General features: G+C 40.1%; 1 protein-coding gene across 2 annotated transcripts; it reads left to right on the top strand.

Annotated features, from left to right (window-relative positions):
• The first annotated feature begins 983 nt into the window (after nucleotides 1-983).
• Nucleotides 984-26,747, top strand: LOC148070955 (proto-oncogene tyrosine-protein kinase Src-like). 2 transcript variants are annotated; one of them, XM_087800009.1, is made up of 13 exons: nucleotides 985-1,312; nucleotides 11,750-12,034; nucleotides 13,309-13,408; nucleotides 14,173-14,190; nucleotides 15,660-15,758; nucleotides 15,913-16,016; nucleotides 19,201-19,350; nucleotides 19,421-19,576; nucleotides 21,318-21,497; nucleotides 22,914-22,990; nucleotides 23,066-23,219; nucleotides 23,297-23,428; nucleotides 23,843-26,747. In XM_087800009.1, the coding sequence occupies exons 2-13, from the start codon at nucleotides 11,758-11,760 to the stop codon at nucleotides 24,049-24,051; spliced, it is 1,656 nt and encodes a 551-aa protein (XP_087656135.1). In that variant the 5' UTR covers nucleotides 985-1,312; nucleotides 11,750-11,757; the 3' UTR covers nucleotides 24,052-26,747. The 2 variants fall into 2 exon arrangements, with proteins under 2 accessions (XP_087656137.1, XP_087656135.1); XM_087800011.1 differs by lacking the exon at nucleotides 14,173-14,190 and having other exon boundaries at nucleotides 984-1,312.
• The last annotated feature ends 454 nt before the right edge of the window (nucleotides 26,748-27,201 follow it).

Consider the following 27,201-nt stretch of genomic DNA (forward strand, 5'->3'; position numbering starts at 1 on the left):
AGAAACTGGAAGCCAGTGAAGAGTTTTAAGGAAAATAGAAATTTGAGTTCTTCTACTGGAGCGGGTCAGAATTCTCGCTGCAGATTTCTGTATCAACTGTAGGCGAGACGACTCCTTCTTAAGACATGAAAACAAACTGTTGCAATAGTCCAGACGAGAAGACACAAAACGCAAGGATTACAAGCTACAGATCATGAACAGATCTGAAAGTAAGTGAGCAAATGGGTTGACAAATGATGAGCAAACTTAGTCCATCAGTGGCTGTCATTCATTTATTTCCTGCAAATTATTCCTTCATGGGGATCACAACAAAGGTCTGTGGATCAGAATCTACTTATGGTTCCACGCACATGGTTCAGGACCAGAGGAGAGAAATCCTTCCAGGCTGTTGCTCCTAAGCTTTAGAACGATCTTCCTCTCTCTCTGTGTTTGATGGATCTACTGACTCCTTCAAGAAACATCTTAAGACATTGTTATTTGTTCAGGCTTTTCCTTGATTTTCTAGAACTCCTGTTGTTTTATCAGTTTTATCTTGATCTTTAAAATATATACTTTATTGAATATTGTTTTGATTGTTTAGGCGCTTTGTGACCCTGGTCTGGAAAAGCGCTATACAAATAAAAATGACTTACTTACTTACACATACACATACATTCCAATTAACCTTATGTTCTTGGATCGTGGGAGGAAACTGGAGTATCCAAGGTAAACCCCTGCAACCAAGGACAACGTATAAACTCCTTATTGAATAACTGAATGCTAGATTTTGACAGCCATGTGAAAGGAGCTCATTTGTCGAGTTATGTTTTGGGTGTGAAGGGAGGAAGTCATGGGGCAGATCTAGTCAGCTGGTAAAATAAATTACGATTAACTTGATCATCCATTTTTACGTCACAGAAACTTCCTACTGAACACAGTGAAGGGTTTTTATTAGCGTTTTTTTTTTTGGGGGGGGGGGGGGGGTCATGTCTGCATGTGAGGATGATGAACGCGCTCGACGTCCTGCGTAACATCCAGACTCTCCAGCGTCGCTTTTGTCCAGCCCACCGGCAGCAGCAGCTGCGCCCCCCCTCACCACCACCACCCTCCTCCTCCTCTCATGAAGGCATCCCCGTGCAGCATGACCTCCTCTCCCCGTGTCTCTGACCAAATTCGCTAAATGGAGATTCGTGTCCGGACCGTGGTTTCCACAGCAACCGTCCGTCCATCCCGGCTCTCATGAGGACAGGCATCCGGACGTAGCTTCGCTTCCTTCGCCGCGCGTCTCGGATTTTTGGTTGAATCGAGACGCCTTTTTTTTTGTTGTTTTTTGGTGAGTACAACCGATCCTTTTTTTTGGCGACTCTTCTCTTCTTTTTCCATTTCTTCCCCCCCTCTCCTCGGCGGATGTTGTTCGCTCGTGACCCCCCTCGTTGAGTTCATTGTTGCAGGCCATTGAGCCGAACGCTTCTGTCACATCGTACACTCGTATTTGTTTGAATTAAAATCCACATTAACTCGTACATTTAAAAAAAATGTTGATTCACCGCGATTCTGGCCTGGAAAAAAAAGCCATTAAATTCGACGTCGTTTGGAGAAAAAAACACGCCATCGACATTCAAAATGGAGCTGTGGCAGCAGCACCTGTTTTGATTCATCCGACTGCTGGAGACACCGAGCTTTGTTTTTACTACTCACTCGTTCTCCCTTTAATAACCACCCGGGTTTATATTCTTATTATTATTAACTTTCATAAAATCCATTTTCTTGGGAATGATTCTGACAGCTGCCACTCTTGTCAGAGGATCCAGCCCCACCCCTGCTCCCTGCAAACAGACCCCAACCCTTGATAATTGGTGTTTTTAATTTAAATCCAAGAAAATAGAATTTTTAATTAAGTGTTAAAATCCATTTACTGTTAGTTTAAAGGGGGGGTTGGGCTTCATCCAGCTCATTTCCATAAGCCAATGAGTTCAGGTTAGACACTGGGTGTGTGTGGGAAACTAATTGAATTACACATTCTGACGCTATTTACAAGTTTATCAATTATTATGGAAATTTAATTATTGGATATTAATCTAGCATGTATAGGACAGGTGTGTTAAACTCATCTTCGGTCTATTGATTTGAAAAAAAACAAAACAACTTCCATTCATACTCCTACTCCCATAATGCATTTCATCAGTCGATGCTTGCAAGAACCAGAAGCTAATTTCTAGTGTGACTTCGACTGCATCTAAGATACTATTCAACCTCTGAAATCGGCAGTATACTTATATTCTTTCTATCATTAACATTTGGGGTTGACATAGCAGGTTCATTTCCTGAGGGGCCATATTTTATACGGTAGCTTTTGTGAGGGGCCACCAAGCAAAAATAAAGGATATATAACGTTTATTTGCAAATATTTAGTTTCTTATTCAATATTATCTTTTTTTAAAGGCAATAAATACTTGCAAAAATGACGAAAGCGGCGGGGAAAAAACCCCAATAAAAACCCTATTTGTCATATTTAGAGACTGGTAATGAATAATAGAAAATACTAATTTTCTATTCATTTTCTACGTGATCTTTGACCTCATGAGGGCCACACTAGATCATCCTCCCTAGCCGCGCCTCCACTCTTCAAGTTTATCAAATACATGAATGCCACTATATTATGTATTCAATATTAATATGTGTCATGTTGTGCCTAAAACCATACATCATTTCAACTCCCACCACTGTCCATTAGATTGTCCATCCCACACTGCCTGCACTTTCTTCTTCTCTTTGCTTGAGCTCATGGATCAGAGATAGACTGTTGTTGTTTCTTGGGGTGAACAGATTGGTTTTCGACGTTGTTTTGATGCAAGTGAAGGTTTATGTCGACGCAGTCATGTAGCAACACGGTCTCAAAAAGTAAATACTTGTCCAAACTAATGACTGAGCACAGAGTCATCTGATAAACACACGTGTTGCTCCTTCACTGCGTTCTAAACACGCTTGAATCGACTCGAGTTTAAAGTGAACCTGTGTCCCTTCTACATGGATTTGTGAGCATTTCATTGAAACGCTCTGATTTCCTACTAGGTTCTGGCAAAGCTCCTCATTCACACTGTAACACAGAAATGTAGCCTCAAAATAACTCTGATAGAAAAACTGTTGCATTGGAAATTTGCTCAATAAGCACTTTGTATAATTGTTTTGAATCATCTCATTTATTAAAAAAAAGAAAGAAATGTCAGTTGAAGGCAGGGGTGAGTGATTACATATTCTGAAGAGCCACATTATATAATGTGAGCGTTGTGAACATCTGTCAAGCTGAAAAAAAGAATGAAGGTATCAACGAAAAAATGGAATACATTTCTCATTTTATTGTGTATTATTATGTTTCAAAATATTATATGATAACCACCATTTTATAATATTTTAAAGAAGGAAAAAGGAGGCAAGAATGATAGATAAACGTCCGATATATTTAATTTGGGGGCCGCATGAATGCAGCCAAAGGGCCATGTGTTGTCCCTGAGCCGCATTTTTCAGGTTTTGGCTACTTTAAAATACTAGAACCCATATACAAAATCTGTTTTATCACTTGTCTTGGTTAAAACCCAAACGATACCCAACCCTACGGGCGACCTGTCCTGGGGATCACCTGCCTCTTGCCTTGGGTAGCAGGGTTGTATGACACCACTTAGGGAATAAACTTTAGATAATTAATGCTTCATTTGTAAACATAAATATGTAAAAATGAAAAAAGAAGATACATGCGGTTAAAGGGTAAATAATATGTTGATGTAAGTGTCTCTTAAGAAGATCTCGGACCTCTATTGTATCCTCAGTATGTGTGTGTTTGTACGAAACTCTCTTTTCATTGAAATATTGACATTAGAAAATGTACTTAAGCCCCGCCCACTGAAACCATTTTTCTGGAGATGAAATTTACCATAACTACCATCATACTGCTGTGATTTGGTCAAGCGTCGAGGTTTGTCACCACGTGTCATCGATACCAGAAGTCTCCACCGCCAAGTGACTCGTTGTATAAACAAAGCGGGGTGTGATTACAACTTCAAAACACTGTCTTGACCTACTGCCTCTCGGAGAGGAAGACTTTGATATTTGAAACGTCAGGGAAGTTGAAGTTTGACTTTAGTTGCCCTTTAAGACATTCTATGTGAAATATTATTAAATATGTAATATGCATGGTGGTGGCTCTTTAAAAGCAGGTTGTTTATCGTAAGTAATTCAAGCAGAAATTGTCAACATGTTTGTCTTGACCTTTACCTGGTGGGAACCACGGCGGCGGATCACCAGGAGTCACTAATCAAACTGTTTTTGGATTATGGTCGTGGAGAGAAATGACAGCACAACTACTTAATCCTCTGTTTTCTGATCTCAGTGTTCGTCTCTTCACAGAGATTGTTTTGTTGCTAAAGCTATGAAACTAAACACACAGCAGAGCAGCATAATAAGCCATTGACATAACTACCACCTGGTCCAGAGAAGACGGTCGTTACCTATCCAAGAAACACTGTTTTGCTGTCTTTAATGATATACAAGAGCAGACAATTTTCAAACAATATTTATCTCACGGTTCGCTTGAAAGTAAAGTGGATCAGGAAACATTTCAAAAACGATCTGACGACTTCAACCGGAGGATTAGTGTATCAATGTTCCGCCTTTCAGTGGGGAGTGGTAGAAGGTTTTAGTTCTGGATCATTTCCCCATAGAGAAGTGATCAGATACCAGAAGCTTTTGTTCTTCTTTTGAAACATTACAGCGTTAATCTAGCCGTCATGCCTTTATTGAATCCACATTTAAACAGGAACTGTTTATTTGAATGGACATCCTACTTTCCTGGTTTGACATGACAGAATTCCTTCAGGTAATCTATCCTGTTCAAATGTTGGCAGAAATTGTTTAAAGATCTGTCACAACTTTTTGGTAGGAAGTCGCACATGTCTACATTTCTTCCTATCTTAACCCCCCCTATGCTCCCACCATTGACTGAAAAGACGCTTCTTCACGCTGGCAACTGCTCGCGTCTGCTGTGACCGAGAAAGTTTGTCGCGGCCAAGTGTTGGTCCGTCCCGACCAGAAATGTACAGCTCAGCTTAAAAGTGTGAGAGCCACAGCTGCCGGTCGCCAAGTGGAAACATGAGAGCGTCAAAAAGTGAACGGGTCGGTGATCAGGTTTTCTAATGTCACTTTCACTCAGTGAGTGAAGGAAATATTACGGCTTTTTTTTGTAGTACTGGCATTGATTTTAATCTAGATATTGAACAAATTACTATTAAATAAACAGAATAAGTTCAATTAAAAACATTTAAAAACACAATTTTTTATCTAGTCTTAATTTTTCGTTGTTTGTGTAAAGTTGGACTATAAAGTCAGCTATCTATGCTAACTTTTTTGTTTTTTTATGATATAGCTGGATTGATGGATAGATAGAAAAAACTTTATTGATCCAGATACATTAAGCTTTATCAATTATTAGCAGTTAGAAAACTTGCCAGTGTAAGAACCATTTCGGTCTGACCTACTATTTTCCATCCGGACTCACTCATAAAAAGACCTTTAAATTATCACGTAGGAATGATAATTTAAAGGTCTTTTTATGAGTGAGTTCAACTTCCTCTGAACATTACACTCAACAAAAAGACGATCCTCGTCAATCAGATCATTTTTGGTTCCTCAAAAAGAATTCACTTCTATAATTCAATGTAAACCCATCAGTGACTAACATGGATTACCAAAAAAAAAACTTGGACCAAAACCGTGACTGTCCGTCCTCACCTGGCTTATTTTGAAATCGTATAAATGCTGAGCAAGCACAATAGTTGCAGTCTTATTTTGCAGCAAAACTTTATACTCACTAACTGTTTGCCAATTTATGAATCCCACCGCTTTGCTTCTTATCTATTGTTCAACCGAACAACCTTGGTCTGCTTTAATATGACCACGGAGTGTTTGAGGACATGAAATTGCAGCGTTTGATGCAATAGTTGCTAAATCTCTGTCACCTAAACGGCTTACTCGCCATAATAAGGAGACCTTGTTTGAACTATTAATGATGCTTTTTATTGTGAAAAAATTCTGTGTCTGTTTAGTTGTGTGCTCTCGCTTATATCTGCTTGGATTGAACCTGAGCGACATGTGCAGGAAGGACCACGAAGATGGATGGGTGGAATTTTCCAGACTGACTAGGGTTCCATGAGTAATGGTAGAACTTCAGGAAGTGGCTTCTATTGATATCTGGTTCAGTTTCGGTCTCCTTAGCCACAAACTCTGTTCATTGGTACGCTCTAGTTAAATATTATAGGTTGGTGTTGCTGGTTTAGGCTTTATCTGTTAATATGTGTTACTCATGCTGTCATTGTAACACAATGTCAGTGTTGTATATCTGTGCTTTTGATCCAAATTCAATGTAAAACAACTTAAACTTGTCCTAAAACTTTAAGACATCTAAAGATGCTATTAGCTACGATAACATTGTAGCATTTTCATAACACTGATGGAAGTTGTTTTTTTATATATATATTTGGATTTTCCTTCTGCAATTCCATACTTTCCTTTGTTTGTTTTTTTAGATAATGTAGTCTCAACATAAAATTGATTAATGCTTTGTGTAGTCAGAACCCTCCGCCCTCATCTCGGAAATCAGAGAACCCTCACCACCCCGAGTCTAAAATCCAATATACTGACCAATTATTCAGACCACTGCTCAGGTTTCACAAGCACAATTCACAGTCATAAAATTTGGAAATTCCGTACAGTATATTTTGGGACGTGAAGTAAACTATGGCCCTTATCTGTCCCGTCCGATTTCATGAGCTGCAAGAAAGCAGAAGTTGTTTCCTTATTCATCTTTTTATGATCTCAGTTCATGTATTACTTAGTCGGATCGCAAATGCTAGAAAAATGTTGGTGAAAATCGCCGTCTCGTTCAACTTAAACGTTTCAAACACGGATGTGGCATCATCCCCATGCCGTTGTTTTACCTTTCACGGTACACAAATGACCATGAACCACACTCAAAATGTCGGAAACCATTAAGGAAAAGCAAAGAATATGATGATTCAGATGTTGTTGACAACAAGAGGCAAGGCCGGCACTGTTCAGTGAGATCATCAACCACGGAGTGACTCAACAGTCGATCACATTATGTGTTCAACACCTGAGCCGTCCTGCTTTCATACCACCCTTTGCTTAGCATCCATCTTTTTTTTATCCCACTGCCTCAAGATGTGCGTTTTACAATTGCACAATGAAAGGTGTATCATCCTTTGGATGTTGGACAATCGCTATGGATAGGCTGCTTTCAAGTGTTGGCAGGCGAGATGTCTGTGACGCACATTTAATGAATTGATCTTGTGGCAGTGGGCGAGAGTCGTCGGAAGAGGAAGCTAAGTGTGGCCTTTCAGCAAATGGACGATCGCGCTTCAGAGCTCTCAGCTGGGTAAATCTAGGACCCATGTCTCATGATGACCACAGTGGGATCATGGACCCCAATTACATATTTAGTCGTATTTTAGACAACCGAGAAAACATGGATGTTTTCCTTCAAGGTGGACAAGAAACTGAGGCTTCTCAGATGGTCCGAGAACCCAGAGGTGGTTTTGGAGGAGTTGTGTGACTAGCATGTTAGCAATATGTGGTGATTGAAGAACCATAACTGAAAATGTAATATTTTTTTTTTTTAATTAAAGTTTGACAACGTTCCATTTCAATTCAACGCGTTAGCCTGAACAATGACACTAAGCATTAACAAAAAAATGTGTCTTTATACTCAATTCACCTCAGTTTAAATGATCAGATCCTTAATTCAAACTCCAAAAATGCATTTCCAGAAGAAAATGCAGTGTGAATGCTGACCCTGCTGTGCTGTTGAAGTAGTAGGGGAATTAGTATTTAAAGTAGAAGAAGTGGAATTAGTATTTAAAGTAGAAGAAGTGGAATTAGTATTTAAAGTACAAGAAGTGGAATTAGTATTTAAAGTAGAAGTGGAATAAGTAGTAAAAATAGAAGTAGTAGAAAAGTAAAATTAGTAGTGGAATTAGTAGTTAAAGTAGAATTAGTAGTTAAAGTAGAATTAGTAGTAAAAGTAGTAGGTCAAAGTGGAAGGAGTTGAAACATGAGTTGAAGATTTTCCCCATTGAAATGTATGGGGTAGAAAGAAAGGTGAATAAAAGAAAGAGTGGAAGAGATAAAAGAAAGCTAGAACATAGCCCGAATTTCGAAAACAAGCTGAGATGATAAAAGTTTGAACGGTTCAAAACGGATAAAAATTTGTGGGAGGAGAAGCGGCACAAAGTTTAGGTCAGAAGAAAACAGGATCACAATTGTGTGATTGCTTCCCAGCATTCACACAATTAAGTGTCTTATAGTTAACAACAGATCAACGGCTTCTCATTAATGCATCCACCTTTGACCCCTTCCATCTCTCTCCCACTCCCCAAATTCCTTCCTCACTGTGAGCCGACCACCGCTCAGGTTTTAGCTTTTGTCGCCAACAAGTGACTCCATCTGCTCCTTTGACGTGCTCTTATTTTGAAAAAACATAACCGGCATCTTCTCATCTTCCCTGATGACGCTTCCCTTCTGTTTTGCTGCTTAATTTTTAATACCTTTCATCTCCTTCTCACTGCACAATTATAACGCCTCCATTTTATTTTATTGGAAGGAGATGCTTCCTCGAGGCACCATATTAGGAAAAGATATTTGGGTTACACAGTTGTTTATGTGGGTGGGGGGGGGGGGGGGGGTAGTGCAGTTTCTGGAGGGCTTTGGAGAGTCCAGATATTGGTCTTTTTTTTTAAGCAAGCCAATTTAATGGGATCCTCTGAGGTAAATTGCTATGCATGCATATTAAGTACAAGGAATTTGCTTATTCGGGTTTCTCTAATGACTTGGTGCATCAAAGATATTATATAATCCACGCTGGCCTACAGAGATTTGGCCGTTCAATGTAAATGGAATCTATGAATAAACATTTGTATTCTTGGTAGAATGAGTGCGTTCAATGGATTTTTCTTCACCTTTGAGACTAGAGAATGATTTTTGTAGTAGTGATAAGATTTAATACTTCAATACAGTTTGCTGATAATAGGGAGATCGATAGTAAAACTAACTGTAGCATTGGTATTTGGCCTCGATTCTCGAGTAGAGTCAGAGTTGAAGATGCTAAGATTTGTCATCGTAAGTGACTTTGAAAGAAGAGATGATGGTGTTGTGCAAAAAAATGTATGAAAATGAGATAACCGGAAAAAAAAACAAGGGAGACAGACAACCTATAAAGTTCACAAGGAAATGTTGAGAATAGACTTTCTTAAGATTTTGAAGAGGGTTAAATAAAAGGAGAAGGCTAACTTTCTCTAGCAACCCCTAACGTGATACTAGGGTCATATTAAAGATGGTGCTGTTTCAAATCATCAAGATGGGGAGAATATGGAAAAATGACTAAAATGTGGAATAAAACTTGCTACAGAAATTTTCAAAATGTATTTAAAATAAATATATATTTATATATTGTTTTTATATATATATATATATGTGTGTGTGTGTACAAAAGAAAGAAAGTTGGCCTACATAAAAGGACACAATCATGAAAAAAAGAGTCTCTATTAGACTCGTTGTTTAAATCATTAAAAGACAAACGGTGATCAGTCATTGTGTTGGAATCCCCTGAGCGATCCAGTCCCACCTCAACATCCTTCTCCCTCATCTGGATGCGACTTGAGGGGTCGTGCGCATCATCATCTCTCTGGAATGCCACAACATAAACATCATATCTGGCTCCATGTGCTGTTTAAACTCCACGCTCATCTTCCCAAATACACCGTGTTAACCCGTCCCACCGCCGGTCCATCCGTGAGTCAGAGCTGCAGCAGAGGATGCGTTAACCTCCTCTGCTCCACATTACCTCTTGGCAGCCGTTGAATCAAATCTTGCACGACTCAACATGAAGCGGCTCACACTTGTTTGCTCGCTAAGTAACACTCCCACACACACACACACTCCACCGAGGGATCCTTCCCTCTCTCGGAGAATTCCCGTATCCTTTGTAATTATCGTATTCTCTCCGCATTCTACTTGAAGCGCCCACTAAGCCTCAGCTGTCCGTGAAGTACAACAGCGGGGCGCCCACGTCTTCTTTTTTAGCGAATGCTACAAGTTCCTTCCTCTTTTTTTTTATTTTTAAAACTCGACTGTTGAGTCATTCACGTGTGGTCGCAACACTAATGGGAAGCACACATGTCGGAAAAAAAAGGTGTGAAGTGCTTTTAAAGTCAACGACAGGGCAGGGAAAAAAGAAAAAAAACAGCTGCACACACACACACGAACTTACACGACACAGAAACCGTCTGGAACTGAGATTGAAAAAGGAACAAGGCCGTTTCGATGCGTGTATGAGTGTCTCTGTTTCAGTCGGCCTGAAATAGCTGGTCCCGCTGTGAGTCACTCCGCAGTGGCCCACGGGGAGTCTTGGACGCGCTGTACAAACACGGCACTCCGACTTTCCGTGGGTGCATTCGGATGTCTCATCGTGTCTGCGATCGCATCCGTGCAACACTCTCGGGTTTGTCGGCCGGCTTTAATTGATGCGTTTAGCCGGAGAAGACGCGGCTAACGTATAATTACTCGGTGGGGATGCGACCGCCCGTGTCCACGTGGGAACGCCGTGCGACTTCTAACTGTGCGTTTTGAAGCGGTTATTGATCCGTGGAAATGAATCCTCTCTGCAGATAGAAGTGACCCCAAATTGAGGCACTTGACGATTTCATATCCGATCTTCTTTCAATGATTTTCTTTGGTTTATTTCCAAATGGGATTGCGGGAGCTGGTGTCGATCTAGGTTACTTCTAGCGAGAGGCAGAGGACACGCTGAACTTGTATGACCTATCAGTCGCACTGAAGGAGCTCTGGGGGAAAATTGTGGCCTTTTGACTTTTGTTTTGGAAAAATAAAACGATAATTAAGCAGTAAACGATGGCATTAAAGTTGTGGCTCAAGATAACATTGACCAAAAATGTTGTTAAACAAATATCAATAATCACAAAAAAATACAGATACAGAAATGTAGTATATATATATACTGTATATATATATATATATATATATATATATATATATATAAATTTGATGATCAACCAGCAGTTTCATTATTCCAAAATCCAGTAGAAACGTCGACACAGAACATTTATTTCTGCACAATAAAATATGCTTTTTCACGTCACAACAAGTTGTTATATCTTTTCTTCCTTTTTTTTTTGTTAATATACTGTTTCTGTTTTAAAGTTAAAGGTCAAACGGCCACATTTACAGAACCGACTAACGATCAAGATATTTCAGACGTTTTATCCTGGTGTAGAAATAGTTATTCCAAAAGAAAAAGTTCTTTATTGACTTTTTTATCAACCTACTACTGACAGATATGGTACGATTGGGGGTGGGAGGGGGAGTTAAGTTTTTCTATGACAGAGGGTGAGGAGTCCAGTCATTTATACAACCACTTATTTATTTTTCAAGTAGCTCTTGTTTTCTGAGGTAAAGTGATTGTGGCAGAATAGATTACATTCAAGGCTTATACTATACGTTTCCAAAATGAAAAAACATCACTTGCTTTCAGTCAGGAACTCTCTGGTCCAAAAACAAGTGAATTGATACGAAAGAACTTCCTTGATTTCAGTTTTCTTGTTCTACTTTAAGACCTTTTTAAAAAAAGAGGATATGTGTTTTTTTTGTTTTATGTTGGTAGCAACTCAACCGTGCCTCTTTGTTCCAGGTCTGCACATGGGGGCGGGCAAGAGTAAGCCCAAGGAGCCGGGCCAGCGCTCGATGAGCCTGGATGGAACCATCGGCACCGGCTCGGACAGCGGGCACTTCCACCACTTAGGCCCTGCCCAGCAGACCCAGACCCCCAACAGGAGTCCCGCTTTCGGCACAGGCCGGCGGGGGCATCAGAGCCAGCATCATCAACACGCGCCCACAAATACTCCAGAACTGGCCCTTTTCGGGGGGGTGGACCACACCGGCACCGTTACGTCCCCTCAGAGGGGCCCGCTGTCCGGTAAGAAGACTTATGATCACACTTCTACACATGAGTTGTTGTTCTCTGGAAAAGTGGTGACTGAGAAAGGATGCGGTGACTAAATAATTTACTAAATCAACAGTATTAGCCTTATGTACGTGTATCATGTCTCCTGAAAGTTTCAGTTTCAACTATCTGACTTTAGTGACCCCCCAAATTAACAAGTTAACAAGAAATACTTCTTTATAAAGTGTTTCACTTGAGGTCTTAAGGGTAAATCACTGGCAGGGAAATTGTATATTTAAAACGAATAGTCTATAACAAACTATTTTAACTTTGGAATAGAACAACTGAGTCTGAGTTCCATATTGTCTTTCAATCATAGCATTGGCTCTATATACTAGATTATCTCAGTTTGTATTCCTTCACCAAACAACCTGTACCTCAACATAGAAAACTCTTCTTTAAGCACAAATATACGCCTGTTTCCCTTTAAATACTCTTCTTTTCTATAGTTTCTATATACTAAGCTGGGTGTTTATTTCACTTGAGTCAATAATAGTTTTGATATAACAACGTAAAAAAGCATTTGGCAACAGGTTCACGACAAAAAGAAGATATCGCGGAGCCAAAAAACTATTTATAAATTGAACTAAAAGGGGTCTTAATGTGGTTTTGGAAGAGAAGACGGGCAGTCCTAATATCCAGTTGTAAGAGTTTATTAAGAGGACTCAAATCTGGGGCACCCACACCCAAACTTGCCCCCGAAATATACTGACACAAGGGAAACGTTGAGAGTACTTTGTTAGTCCTTATTTTTATGAAGGGTTTAGTTTAGTTTTGTTGCTTTGCTGTTACTTCAGTGTTGTTAGCGGGGCCTCAGAAACATATTTTCCTTCTTTCCTAGTAATTGAAACATTTTTTTTAGAATATTTTTTTATTGTCTGAAAACGCTTAGTTAATGTTGCGCATTTTCTACCTTTGCTTTGCTAACAACATATAATTAAATGAATTAAACTTTTGAAAACTGGTATTTATCAATCTTTGGCTCTTTTATATACTTTCTGTCTGACACAAGGAGCAAGACTCACAAAAGAACTCCGAGGTCTCGATCAAACAAACCTTCACATTGTCCTTCATGGACTATCAGTTGCAGACGAGTCAATATTTTTCATCAATTCGAGCAAATAACTTCATACCGGAGTGGAGCGGGGGGTTGTGGGGGGGGTCAGATGAATATAGATTTCTCTGTTAATACCGGCGACGGGACTGGAGCGAGGCCTCTTACTGTATGGCTGTGTTGCTTCTTGCAGGAGGCGTCACCACGTTCGTGGCGCTGTACGACTATGAATCACGGACCGCATCGGATCTGACCTTTCGGAAAGGCGACAAGCTGCAGATTGTAAACAACACGTAAGAAACGGCCTGTCATCTGTTCCCACCCCACCCCCCCCCTCACCCCCCCAAACCGGCAACACTACTCGACAAAAAAAAACAAAAAAAAACCATTAGCTGAAGCGACTTGTGCGATCATCATCATCTGAATCAAAGCACCAACGAGACGAATCCAAACAAGTCTATTGACATAAGGGGGCGGAACGGCAGTTTCTGCAGTTGGATTTGTTTGTGTTCGGCGACTGTCGTAATCTCATCAAGATTTTATAACCTCACGTCCACGTCGCGTTTGAGGCCGACGCCGTCGTCGTGCTGAGATTCAGATGAACGAGAGACGCGTAGAATCTCCGGAGCTGCCAGTGCATTGGAAGTTGTTTTTTTTTTAAATGTGTTTGAAGTGAGTAAAGTGGAGCAACCCCTCCTCTGAAGCAGCTTAGTAACACTAGAAATAATGTTATTCTTCTGCTTGCTCCCAAACTTTTACCCGCTTTTAATCTTTGCTACGGAGCTAGAGTCGGGACTACAGAGTGGGCTTCAAATGCGCTTTGTTCATATTTTAAACTACTTGTTTTGACATTACAAAAAAATGCTGGCGATAAAAAATGGCCGACCTCCATCGGAGACCACGATCTGACCTGAATGGAAGCTCTGCTGTGTAGTCCCTCGACACGAACACGCCTCTGTCTGCCTTGCTGTGTCTCCTTGCTGTGATTTTGATGTGTCTGCTGTGTCTGTTATCTCTCCCCCTCTCCTTCTCTCTCATGCTTCATGGTTTCTCCTAGGAAAAAGTACAGCTTCAGGTCAGTAATACTCATGCTCTAGAAGATTTTTGATTTGCTTACAATTCTGCCGCACACTTTACTTTCACCTGTTCATGCAACTAATGTGTTGATTCAAGTGTCCGCGTGGAGCAGCTGCTGAGAAATGGGTCATACTTATTATCGTTATTATGAGATGATGATAGAATTGTTTGTTTTTTTTATCGTGGGAGGAGAAAAGACATTGTAGACGTAGGATTTGCTGCATATTTAAATATATTGTATCAAGCTGGAGTCAGGAACTGCAGTTGTCACCCTTACTTATTGTATTAACGAAAAGGTGAACTCCCATGATGTCTTTCACAACCCTGCTCTATAAAGTTACAGCTCATCAATTGATAGAATGCTGTATTTTAATTATATGTCAATGTTGTGCCAAAATCTATTATCACCTGTGATTGGTTGGCTGAGCAGCAAAGCATTATGGGAGGGTTGTTGAGAGGGATGGGATTTCATACGCAACGTTGAGTCCAAATAAATATTTTTAATGAGGTCAATGTAATCCCTGCAATTAACCAGGTACTATTGTAGATTCCTTTCAAATATTACTATTCTTTGGTGGGCATATGCTAATGCTAACAATAGTTAGCTAACAAATTTGTATCGCACTCTGATCGGAAAGTATGATTTAATTCAAATATATTTAAAATAAATCTTAGTTATAACTCTGAGTTATGTATTTTGTTACATGATTTCATGTTACAAACTTTTAAAGAAGGCCTTCCTACAACTAATGTAGCAACTCCCAGAATGCACTGCAACAGTTAGCGCTTTTATAACCAGTCCTGTGATATATCAAGTTATAATTTCTGATTAAACATAAATTGCGTGATGAATTAAATACATGTTCGAGTTTCTTTAATTAAGATTAAAAGTAGGTTAAATTGGAAGTATGTAAGATTTAACCGTTCTAAAAAGAACACAAACAATCCATACAGACGTCTTCGGGAGAGGAAGAAGGAGTGGAAATACTTGAATGGTTGAATGTTTGGGACTTTTGAGCGAAAGGAAATGTTTGAATCTGCTTTTCCAACAGTTTTCAGGAAGTTAAAGTTTTAGTTCTCGATGACTAAACAGGGAGTTAAGGCGGTGTCTTGAGGGTGAAGATGTCTTTCACGGGTGTGATATTCAGAAAGAGATGGAAAAACTTTGAATCCTGCAAACACAAGCTTTTTGAGAACAAATTTATAAAACGCATCTGAGAATGTTTTGAAGTTTCTTGAAGCGTGTCAACCCTAAATTCTAAGTAGATCGAATCACGACGACTCATTATTATGCTCCAGGCGTCACTAAGAACCACAGAGTTGTTCAAAGACGTTGATTTCTGACGTCTCAGCAGCAGAGCGGTGGGTGGTATCAAAGCGGGCTTAGAGATGTTTCTGTGAAGATGACCATCTTTCGATCGACTCTCCTTTGTTTGTCTGACTCTCGTCTCGTCTCGTGTGACGCAGAGAAGGCGACTGGTGGCTCGCTCGCTCCCTGACCACGGGAGAAAGTGGATACATCCCCAGCAACTACGTGGCTCCGTCCGACTCCATCCAAGCAGAAGAGTACATCCCCTCCTCTTTGTTTCTTCTTAGCGCAGACGCACGACCACCTTCTCTTGTGCCGCGTGCGCTTCTTCTGCAACATCGTGACTTTCTCACCGCCTGGGTTTTCGGAAAGTGCCGTCCTGACGCTCTCTGTGGTTTCTTTCCCTGGCAGGTGGTATTTCGGGAAGATCACTCGCCGGGACTCGGAAAGGATCCTGTTGAACCTGCAGAACAGACGAGGAACCTTCTTGGTGAGGGAGAGCGAGACGACCAAAGGTGAGAGGAGATGGTGATCCTCCGTTAGATTTAAAAACATCACCGACTTGAACCTTTTTACACCTGCTGTTCTGCTGCTTTACACAGTTGGCTCAGGGTTAGCTAGCGACTTTCTAGACTGGACTGAACACTAACTGTTTCTAGCCTGCAGGATGCAAATGTGTCAAAGCCCAAAACGAAGGAAAGGCAGTGAAGTGGCAACAAATGAATTAACAAAAAAAAGTGTTTGCAGCCAAATATTTCTCAAGGAGTGAGCAATTACATTTATGTGCCTTATGGGGTCATATACAGAATAACTTGTACATATACTGGCAACGCAGGGGGCTTTGAAAAAAACACATCCTCATAATAATAGATAAAGGTAATAAATTGCAGTGTGTGTATATATATATATATATATTCTCAAGATTGTCCTTGTAAGTCGGGTAAAATTACACTCTTTAAGGAAACGGAAACGAATAAATAGAATCAGAAAACGCACAATAAATGTAATATAAGAAGTGATTATATATTATTAAAAAAGGGAAGCAGATATCAGTGCAATTCTGTAAAAAGGAAGTATAGATTGTGGTTCCAAAAATTAAATAAAAAATAATAAGTGTTTTATATAAATATAACTCGTATTGAATGAATGCAAGAGATATAACAAATATCAATATTCTTAAATGTGTCAATCATTTGGACTATCACAGTAACTGTTACACATCGTAAGGAGTTAACCTCTTTAAACATTACACTTTAAATACCGGTTAAAAACTTATCATAAGATAGTTTTGTTTCGCATCTATACCACTTTTCAAAGTGCATTTGGGACGAACACAAACGCCAAATTGAAATATCAAAGAAAAGTAATCCTGAGTAGAGATTGGATGTGTGACGTGTTGATGGGTGGTTTAAAAACCTCTAAAAAAGTTCCTTCTTGTAGGAAGTGAAGCTTCACATGAGCAGGATCATCAGCCAATAAAGGAAACCGACTGCTACGGAAACACACAATTTAAACCGTGGTTCTGGTTTATAATCCACATCCACAGATTATGTCGATCTGTTTTATAATCTCGGCATGTACAAATGAACATCCAGGTTTGAATCGTAGCGAAAAAAAAAAAGGGATCCATCTTTGTCCTTCCTGGACTTTAGATGACAGTGAAGTTGCTCGTCCTCCAGAGCTTTTTCTTTTTTCTTCTGCCACTTTGAAATGAAAGGATCTTCAGGGAGCGGATATGAAAGAGAGGAAAACCTTGTACTGAAGTCATCTGTTAATTTTTCACAACAGCCCACAGCATCTTTGTTCTCCGTGTGCGAGTGTGCGACGGCGTGGAGTGATCGTCCCTGTGACGTAAGGCTTGTTTTTGACGGAGGTACGAGGGGAATAGCAAACGTAGCGGTGTGAACTGGGGGGGGTTGTGAATGGATCGGGGTGAATCACTCTGTCAGAAGTAGGTCATCCTATGAGGGCGCTGTGCTTCCCCCTTGGCTAGCAGTCTCACGCACACGAGGGGCGGGTGAGGCATGCGGAGAGGGAAGCGCAGTTATGGGGGAGACTCTTTTGAGTGAAAGTGTGAGCGATGGTTCTGTTTGGCCTCCGGGCTGGTCCTGGTCCTGAGGTTCAGTGTGTGCGGCTCAGATTAACGCCATGTTTGCTACGGTCAAGCGTGTCACTCTGGCTAAGATGCTTTGGATCATCTGAAAGGCTAAAAAGGGTCGCAAAATCTCCACAACGTTGGCCAATGAAAATCCGTCATTTGAACATTTGTTATCGCGTTCTAATAGGCAGTTGGTGAGTCCAGAGGAGTCGAGAGCCAAGTGTGTGCTCGTGCTTTTTGGCCTCGCGCAGAGATTAAAGTGTACGATTAAGCACTTTAGATTCATATAATACCAGAGTCATTCCAAATGCGTTTGGATTTTTTTTTTTCCCCCTGACTAGTTCTCGGAAAAAATGCAGCTGAAAATATTCCAGATTCTTCCTTCTGTGGGTCATGGATCTACAGCTCCACCATGAGTATCTCATGAACGACAGGATAATGGATTGTACCGTTCATGGAATTTTCTGGATTGCATGGAATTATCTCACTGTCTTTTCCCAAATGACTCAAAAATAGATGGACCGTTTTCATTAGTCAAGGTTTCCGACCAAAGTGAGTCTCAGGGGCCAAATGCAGTACTTTGTGTATTTATGTGGCCCCCATGAAGTCAATTATTATGTAGAAACTAACAATTTAATCATTCATTACCAGTATCTGGTATATCTATCACTATCTGGTACATACATCACTATCGAGGGTTTGTTTTAGGACTTTTGTTATAAATAATATTCATTTTTGTGAGTATTTATTGCCCCTTAAAAGGATTTGAAGTGATAGTTCTCCCAAAATACACATTTTCATTTCATTTTTTCTACTCACCCTCATGTCAACTTAGAGTTGGGAGTTTTTTTTCAGAGTAACCTGTTACTTTTGAGAGTTAAAGGCAAACATGTATGTTCATTTTAACGTAGCGAATGAGGCTCAATGGTTTTCGTCTTCATCTTGGACCAAAAATACAAATTTAAAAATCATCCAAATACCTCCATGGTACACCTTTTATTGAAGCCTGTGTGTAATGTGTCATTATGGAGGAAGATAAACCAGAGCTCCAGTCGCTACTCTAATATGAAACCACATGTTTGCCTATAATGCTAAAAAGTAATACATTAATCCCAACCCTTGGTTGACATGAGGGTGAGTAGAAACTATGACTTAAAGTGAAATATTAACAAAACACTGGCACTTTCCTTCCCAATGAGCACACTGCTATCAATGGTATTTCAAATACTACTCAAGATGTTGAACAATATTGAGTGTAACAAACCGTGGGTGTAAACGGGCATCTTGGCAGAGGTCTTTAAGTTAAATATAAATGATGCAGTTTGATAAAATGTCTCAAAACAAGGTCAGTAAACCAGTGTCTAACTTGGCAATACAGTTTGAATCTATTGATGGATTAAAGCTGTCTTAAGAACCAGCTGTTGGTTCCATGGTTCACACTTCTGGTGAGTGGCCTTCAAAGTAAAAAGAGGGTAAAAGACAGGTTGAGCAGACATTTCTGGGAACGGCAGGGACTTCCCGAGGACAGCTGCAGGAGACATCAGAGCGCAGCTGCCACCACGGCTCTGACTCGTCTCTGGTCTGGTTGTGGTGTTCCGCAGGAGCGTACTGCTTGTCCGTGCTGGACTACGACAACACCAAAGGTCTGAATGTCAAACACTACAAGATCCGGAAGTTGGACAGCGGCGGTTTCTACATCACCTCTCGTACTCAGTTCACCAGCCTACAGCAGCTCGTCTTCCATTACCGCAGTGAGTCGCCGTCCTGGCCGTCGCTGTGGCACTTTGAGTGAAGTTTTTCTAATGAGCTTACGTCTTGCAGAGCACTCTGACGGGCTGTGCCACGCTCTCACAGATGTGTGTCCGGTCGCCAAACCTCAGACGCAGGGCCTCGCCAGGGATGCCTGGGAGATTCCTCGAGAATCCCTTCGACTCGACCTCAAACTGGGTCAGGGCTGCTTTGGAGAAGTCTGGATGGGTAAGAAGAACCGCTGCTCATTGATTATTGTTCAGGAAATGCATCCGTTTATGTTTGTGAAAGTTTGTTTTGAGTAGTTTTCATCACTAAAGACACTACATTGTCACTCTTGGATGACAAAGACAATAACTTTCATTAAAACGGTCTAATGTAAATGAAATTATGTAAATAATTGTAAAAAAATATATAGAATAGCATATTGTTCTCCCTAATAACTTAAAATATTAATGTTTGAATCATTTCTAAATTTGTGAGTGTATTTGTGCTGTCCTCGAAAGTAAAACGAATGAAAAATGTTTGTACTTTTTTGTACAATACGGTTAAAAAATAAAAATGAGTCGATCTTTTCACTTCAAGTGTTTTTGTGCAAATCAAATTGTATGAAAATGATGTATTATTCAATCATAAAAATATTAAGCAATTTTAAAGTACTGTTAATACTGACCTGTATAATCCATCTTTCTTGAATTATATATATGTTGAAGTTAAAAAAAAAAGTATTTTGAAGAATGGATTTTATTAGTTAAAGAATGTTTTTTATACTCTGTATATCTTTCTTTGTATAGTTTTACTTCATTCTCTCTCATTTGGCCAATGAATCCTGTAACAACAGGATATTATGAGGCTCCTTGGAACTTGAACTAGAAAAGCACTGAGACAGTACATACCTATGACAAGGAGGTTCTTTCACAAGAAAAAAATAAAACTAAATATTTATGCATTTGTGGTTGGCTCATAGCAAAAAAATGGTTCAACACATAGAGACTTTGCGACTGTACCATTGGTTATAATAGCTCACTATAAATAAGGTAAAATGATAAAAAAAAAAGTGTTGTTATTGTTCATTAATCATTTTTTCAAAGTCAAGAAGTTTTCCATGTTTTTAATGCTTCTGAACCTATAAAAAACTTTTATAAGTCCATGTGGAACTCCAGTACACCATCAAACTCAAAGTACCTCTAAATTAATGTTACTAACCAACACACAAAATTTAATTTTTTTTGTGGATTTAAAGTTTCATATTCTAAAACTGCAAATGTATAATCAGGAAGACAAAGCTTTAGCTCCTACAAGAGTCTCTATTGTTGCATTGATGGCTTCATGAAGCTTCATGGAGCAGTGTCATTCATTTACAAGATCAGTAGATGGCGCTCTTGGCTTCAAAATAATGGGATGTGTTATTAATGTTAAGAATGTTGCTTGAAGTCACAGATTATTGGGCAAGTGCCATCTAGTGGGCTCTTAAAATGGGTACCGATGCTTCATGGGACTTCATCAGCATATCACAAGTTGCCGGGCATCATGGGACACAAGTCTTGTCCACCACTAATTACTACTTACAACGAATAAAATAATCCATTACAACTGAAGCACTCAATCTTACTAGATTAAGCTGAAAATAACTATAAAATACATTTTTTATCTAACTTCCTAAAGTTATGATTTTTCATGACCAGCTTATTTATTTCCACAAAGAAAGTGGTGGTGTTGCTGCTATTGAACCCTTGCTGTGACTCACTTCCTGTCTTCGCTCAGACCGATCCCACGGATCTCTCTCCGTCTACCCCGCAGTTCACTGGTGACATTTAGCCGGAGGATCTCTGCATTTTTCATGTGGCTTCCTTTTCCCGATCTTACTCATACATCCATGTCATCTTAAAATACAGGATTTCATTTATTCAATTTAAGTCAAGTTTGACTAGAGTAGCCTTTAAGCTAAAGATCCTTCCTGTGATTCCAGGTACGTGGAACGGTACGACCCGCGTAGCCATCAAGACCCTCAAGCCCGGCACCATGTCTCCAGAGGCCTTTCTTCAGGAAGCGCAGGTCATGAAGAAGCTCCGGCATGAAAAGCTGGTCCAGCTTTACGCCGTCGTGTCCGAGGAGCCCATCTACATCGTGACGGAATACATGAGTCAAGGTAACCGCATCTTTCAATGTGGTGTGAACCAATGATAACTTTTTATCCAAACGAGTTCCCATTCAGTAGACAAAAAGGAACCGAGCGAACCTTTTGAAGGTCTTCCAGTCTCGTCATTGTGAAGTAAAAGTTACATAAAAGCAGCGAGCGCTTCCTCTTTCAACACATTCCAGAATAGTTTCATTTTAACGGTATACATTTGTATTACTAACAAAGAAGTTTTTGAAGGAGTTTGTGTATCACACCATGGAGAAACTACATCAGTTTGAGTCACGGTGACCTTGAGGATTCATTGTTTCCTGGAATGTGAGTTCTCTTCAAACCACATTTGATTTGGTTGATTCTGTTTATAAAGCGACACCTGCAAGGATGTCACATATGTTCATGGTATGGTGGATAAAACGGATCTCCGCACTAGGGCGGCATCTAGTGGTCGCTATGGTCACTACATGTAGGTGAAAAAAACTGAATTAATGGTAACAATTGGTGATTTTGATCAAGTTTGTCTGGACTCACAAGATAGTTGAAGGACTAAAAAAAAACATTGTGTACGTGTTTGAGAAAGTACACAAGAGTTGAGTCGTTTCACATTCTCAGTGTTGTAAGTCTTATTTTAACGAGGCAACTAGACTTGTTTTGATCTCTCAAACCTTAGATCTTTATTTTACACCGATACGTCGGTTAAGATCCACACCTGTCGGGTTATTTTGATCTGTTCAGCAATCACTTATTTAAGGGTGAGGGGAAAAAAAAATCTAAGTCAGCCACTAAAAAGAATAAGACACTAAAAATAGGTAAAACACAAAAGGTATTAAAAATATAATAGATTTTGAGCCACATGGTTTAACAGATGAGTTGAAATTATATATTTTTTATTACCGTTTTCATGGTGAAAAAATGTTGACACCTTTTTATTGACAAAAGTGACGTGGACATTTGTCAATAAATTCTAAAAGGTCGTTGTAAGACGGTCTATATCATCGTTAAAGCTAACTATGAGTCAAGAGTTACACAAGGTTCCTAGTGAAACACTAAATGTAGCGATGAGTTCTTTGAGTAGGGGTGAGACGAGGGCAGAGTTTTAAGATGGAAGTTTAGCCAGGCTACACAAGCTAAAGCATTTTACTTGAAAATGATCAAGAATTTCAAGTATATCGTAGTGAAAATGTAAAAAGAATATGTCAAAGTATATTCATAATTACAAATTTAATTAAAATATATTTTCATTTAAAAGAGTTTACTATGTTAACACTGACAGTTACTGTATTTGGTCAGATAGTGAAAATGTAATCTTCATCTTCTTATCTTGTAAACATGGATAAAATGCACAACAATGTTTTGTAACAAACAAATTGCCGTTCAGCTAAAATAAATCCAAGCCACCTAAGTTAAACCAGTCATTTTTTGTGTTGATAGGCAGCTTACTGGATTTCCTGAAAGGTGATGCTGGGAAAATGCTTCGTCTGCCTCAGCTGGTGGACATGTCGGCTCAGGTACGGACCCGCCTCAGTTTTGATCGATTTCTCCCCACAAAAATCGGTGCTAACAAGGTTATGGTGCTCTAACAGATTGCGGCAGGAATGGCGTACGTGGAGAGGATGAACTACGTCCACAGGGACCTACGAGCCGCCAACATCCTGGTAGGCGACAGTCTGGTGTGTAAGGTGGCCGACTTCGGTCTGGCGCGACTCATCGAAGACAACGAATACACGGCGAGACAAGGTCAGTGTGGAAAACATAGTGTAAAGCAGATCTTTGCCAATGTACTTTTAAAAAAAATGTTATACACATTTTAACAGGAGCAAAGTTCCCCATCAAGTGGACGGCACCTGAAGCGGCGCTGTATGGACGTTTCACGATAAAGTCGGACGTCTGGTCATTTGGTGTGTTGCTGACGGAGCTGGCCACTAAAGGCAGAGTCCCGTATCCTGGTAGGTTTTGAGTCTTTCTTATTATTATCGTCCGAAAGTCCTTACTAGTCTTTTCATTAAGCATTACTATATAACGGTATGTATTTTGTTTCATTGTTTCTGCGATAATTTGCCACAGACAGTAGAATTGTGTTAGTTTATCGGTGCTTTTCAAATGGGTCGGAGACGGCAGTTGCGTTCATTGTGATCATGGCTTATTTACTGCGAGTGTTTTTAGTAGTAACTAGGAAGAGAAAACGGACACAACAAGAGGGTTTCTTGATGTGCAGCGACACTGCAGTTACACTGATTTAACAGTGGAGGGAGCCAGAAACAAATGGGTTCAATCTTCTGTAGTGCCGCTTTAAGAACCTTTCGAAAGGGAATATAGTTGTGCCCACACCTGCTCAGTGTATACGGCATCTTTATCTCCAGGTATGGTGAACCGCGAGGTCCTGGACCAGGTGGAGCGCGGTTACCGGATGCCCTGCCCATCCGAGTGCCCCGGGTCGTTGCACGATCTCATGCTGTCCTGCTGGAGGAAGGATCCAGAAGAGAGGCCGACATTCGAATACCTCCAGGGCTTCCTAGAGGACTACTTCACCTCCACAGAACCCCAGTATCAGCCCGGGGAGAACCTATAGAACAACACAATAAACCGACCCCCTCGCCATCCCCCGCCACCCAAACCCCTGAAGGGGAGAACCTTCAACCCAGAACGACGTGCACTAACCAACCTCAGAGAAGCATCTACTGGAGGTTCTGAGCCTGTGAAACTCCACCGAGAGGAACTACTGAGACCAGTAGGTGTTCACTTCACCTACAAGCTGTTTACTTCTCCATAGTGCTGACCAGAGAGGAGGCTGGCGGGCACCTGACTTGCAGGACTACACGGGGTTTCTGAGGAACCAAAATCCAGATCTTAAGAGAGGAAGCGAGAGGCAGGAGGATTTTTTCTCCGTCAAGCATGAGCTGCTTCTCTTCTGTCGTGTCCCTTTTCCTCTGGTTCTGCAACCTTCTTCCCAGAGGAGCCAAAAGAGTCCTCCTGCCTCTCCCGTCCTCCATCTTTCAGTCTGATCCTCAAGTGCTGCTCCTTCAAAATGGATCAGATTGACTTTCTGGAGCGTTTTTGCATCTTTATTGAGGTTGAGTTGATCAGTCCTGTGGTTTAAGTTCCATCTTCAGTCGGTCGTTCTCACGATGCCGTCAGGATTAATCGAGTCATTGTTTTTTTTTTTCTATCCAGAAACGCTGGATCGACAGGTTTCATCCTCCGTGATTAAAAAAAAAAAGATTCTGACGCAGGGACTTCTTGATTTATGTTTTTTTTTAACGTTTACAAAATATGTTCGTTACAACCTGGGAGTCTTGGACGATCAAAAGCCTCGCAGTGACTGTGATCCATGAGACCAGTAATAATAGGGTTTTGGGAAGGCAGGTAAGCGGTAGCGAGTAGAAACGTCACGTGTTTGTACAGCTTTAAGTAATCATCACATGCAGCGCCAACGAAGGACCTGTTCGGTCTGTTTATCGTCTCAAAACCTTCCTCCTTATCGAAAAAAAGAGCAAGACGACAAATTGAGTTTTGTACCAGTTATACCGACGACTTGTAGCCATCACCCTCACACAAAATTATCAACTCGTTTTATTGCAGACTTCCAAAAGGAGTTACGGAGACTTCTGTCGGCTCTTCTATCTAACCTACTTCTCGACTGGATCGCAGCGATTTTCAAAAAGTTTCGCTAAGTAGCTCTCTGAAAGCCAAAACATTAAATATGGATTCTTACATCATACGCAGTTGTTTGCTTTATCGAGCCCGACTCTGGATGAAAAACTCTAATGATTGAGTGGAATGCAAAAAGGAGACGGCAGAGACAAATATGTTTTTTTTTAATTGCTATCAGGTAAATCTGCAATTAAAGGTAAGAGCATGGAAAGGTTTTTGGTGTTTCCTTCAAAATAAAAGAGTCTTTTGCCGGCAATTTTGATCAAGGTTGAGTTAAAGCTCAAAATGACTTCTTCATGAGCCTGAATTGGGCAAAAGTGCTTTTAAGTCAACAGATTGATAGATGATACCAAAAAAAAAAGAATTATTATCTGAATTACACCACGTAATCCTTCTGCAGACTTAAAAATTGGTGACAAAGCATTCGTAAACTGAAATTAAGGTGTCTTTGTTACGGATGAATTAGTTTCAAGGAGCAGTTTGAAGTCATGAGCTCGTCTCCAGCAGAGTGTTGTTCCGTTCATCAAACATTTACTTGACCTACTAAAGAACCAATCGTATTACTCTTTAATTAAAATCCAGCCGGGCTGAAGATGAAAGCGCGCACTGTTCTCTGTGCCAAAACTATCTTCACTGCTGTTGATGTATATAATCTCTTTCTGCGTCCCCGAGCAGGCGACAATTCAACCCCCCAACCCCCAGATCTGATTGGTTGTCCACTTATAATATGCAACCGAGAGACCCTTAAAAGAAGCAGATTCGATCAGGTGACCCTAATAAAACTGTGTTTATGTCTTACTATGAGATACCAGTTAGCATGCTTTTGTGCCGTCCTCCTGGCTGGGTTTGTATTTATGCTGTACTGTACATCGACATGTGTATTTTTACTTCCAGAAAAACGGGATCATGGATTTTTTTGGAACGCCATCCTCTTAATTATTTTTGTATAGCTCATCCACAGCGACCACTGTCGTCATACTGTACATACTGTAGCTCTTTTAGGGTTGTTTTTTTTTTGTATCACAACAATCACCTTCAGGCAGGTTTCAAGGAGCATTTGTTAGTGATAAGCGATGATAGATACAAGTGTGAACAGCTAGAACCAGTCGTCTCTACATGCAGCAATAAGGGAGCTGGTCGTCCATACCTGATGAATCCTGATCAATCAAAAATGACTGTGACTATCATGTTCCTTTGCTCGCCTCCTCGCCGAGGCTTTTGAATCATTCTGACGGTTTTTAAATATTCTGGTTGTTTTGAAGCTAAATTTAAATCTCCATGTAGGAATACTAGAAATTATTGCAATCGTTTCTGAGGCGCCTAGAGGGCGACGAGGTTCCGAGGTGGGATTGGACTTCCTGTGCCATATTTTCGAAGTGTCTCAATTCTTTTTTTTGTTGACTTTTTTATGAATCTATGCAGTTTTGGTCCGGCATTCCTGCAAATTGATGGCCATTTTATTCTTAAAATTGAAAGAACAAAAATTTGACGTTGTGAGCATTTTTCTAAGGACTTTGTTTTGTTTTGCTGTTAAGAATTGTAACAGGATTGACAAATGGGTATCGTGCCACTTAATGTTATTTTAAATGTGCAATAAATTATATTTGAAATGTGTTTTGATAAGAGTGTGTGCTGTCATTTGTCCTGGCGTTCATCCATATTCGGGGTTGAATTTACTATTTGTTATTATCGTAATGCAGAAATAACTCAAAGTTCTGAATGTGTTTAAATATAACTACCAGAAAACAGTTTAAAGGTATATTGAGCAGATGACTGCAAAGGTCAAAGGTGGGAAAAATTGGTAAAAAAAAAAAGAGAAAGTAAACTTCAACAAATAAAACAGAATGTTTTTTTATGTGGCGACAACTTGTTTTGTTCATTCAAATTACTACATTCATATTTTTTTTTTTGGGGGGGGTGGATAGATCAACTATTGATCCCATCACTATTGAAGATCTCCTTCAGGAAATTGTATTCCAGCACACTAACTGGATGGTACATATCCCTTCTTAAAATGTTCAGAAACCCTTGTTATCTCAGGGTCAAGGAGACCCAGAGACAACACAAG

This window comes from Callionymus lyra, chromosome 10, assembly GCF_982586985.1.
Source record: "Callionymus lyra chromosome 10, fCalLyr1.hap1.1, whole genome shotgun sequence".
In the NCBI taxonomy this organism is placed as follows: Eukaryota; Metazoa; Chordata; class Actinopteri; order Syngnathiformes; family Callionymidae; genus Callionymus; species Callionymus lyra.

What these genes read in the sequence shown, in the direction of transcription:
- LOC148070955 (XM_087800009.1), top strand. Translation starts at nt 11,758, where the DNA reads ATGGGGGCGGGCAAGAGTAAGCCCAAGGAGCCGGGCCAGCGCTCGATG. An exon ending in TCAGAGGGGCCCGCTGTCCG is followed by an intron (nt 12,035 to 13,308) that starts GTAAGAAGACTT and finishes TGCTTCTTGCAG; the next exon opens with GAGGCGTCACCACGTTCGTG. An exon ending in CTTTGGAGAAGTCTGGATGG is followed by an intron (nt 19,577 to 21,317) that starts GTAAGAAGAACC and finishes CTGTGATTCCAG; the next exon opens with GTACGTGGAACGGTACGACC.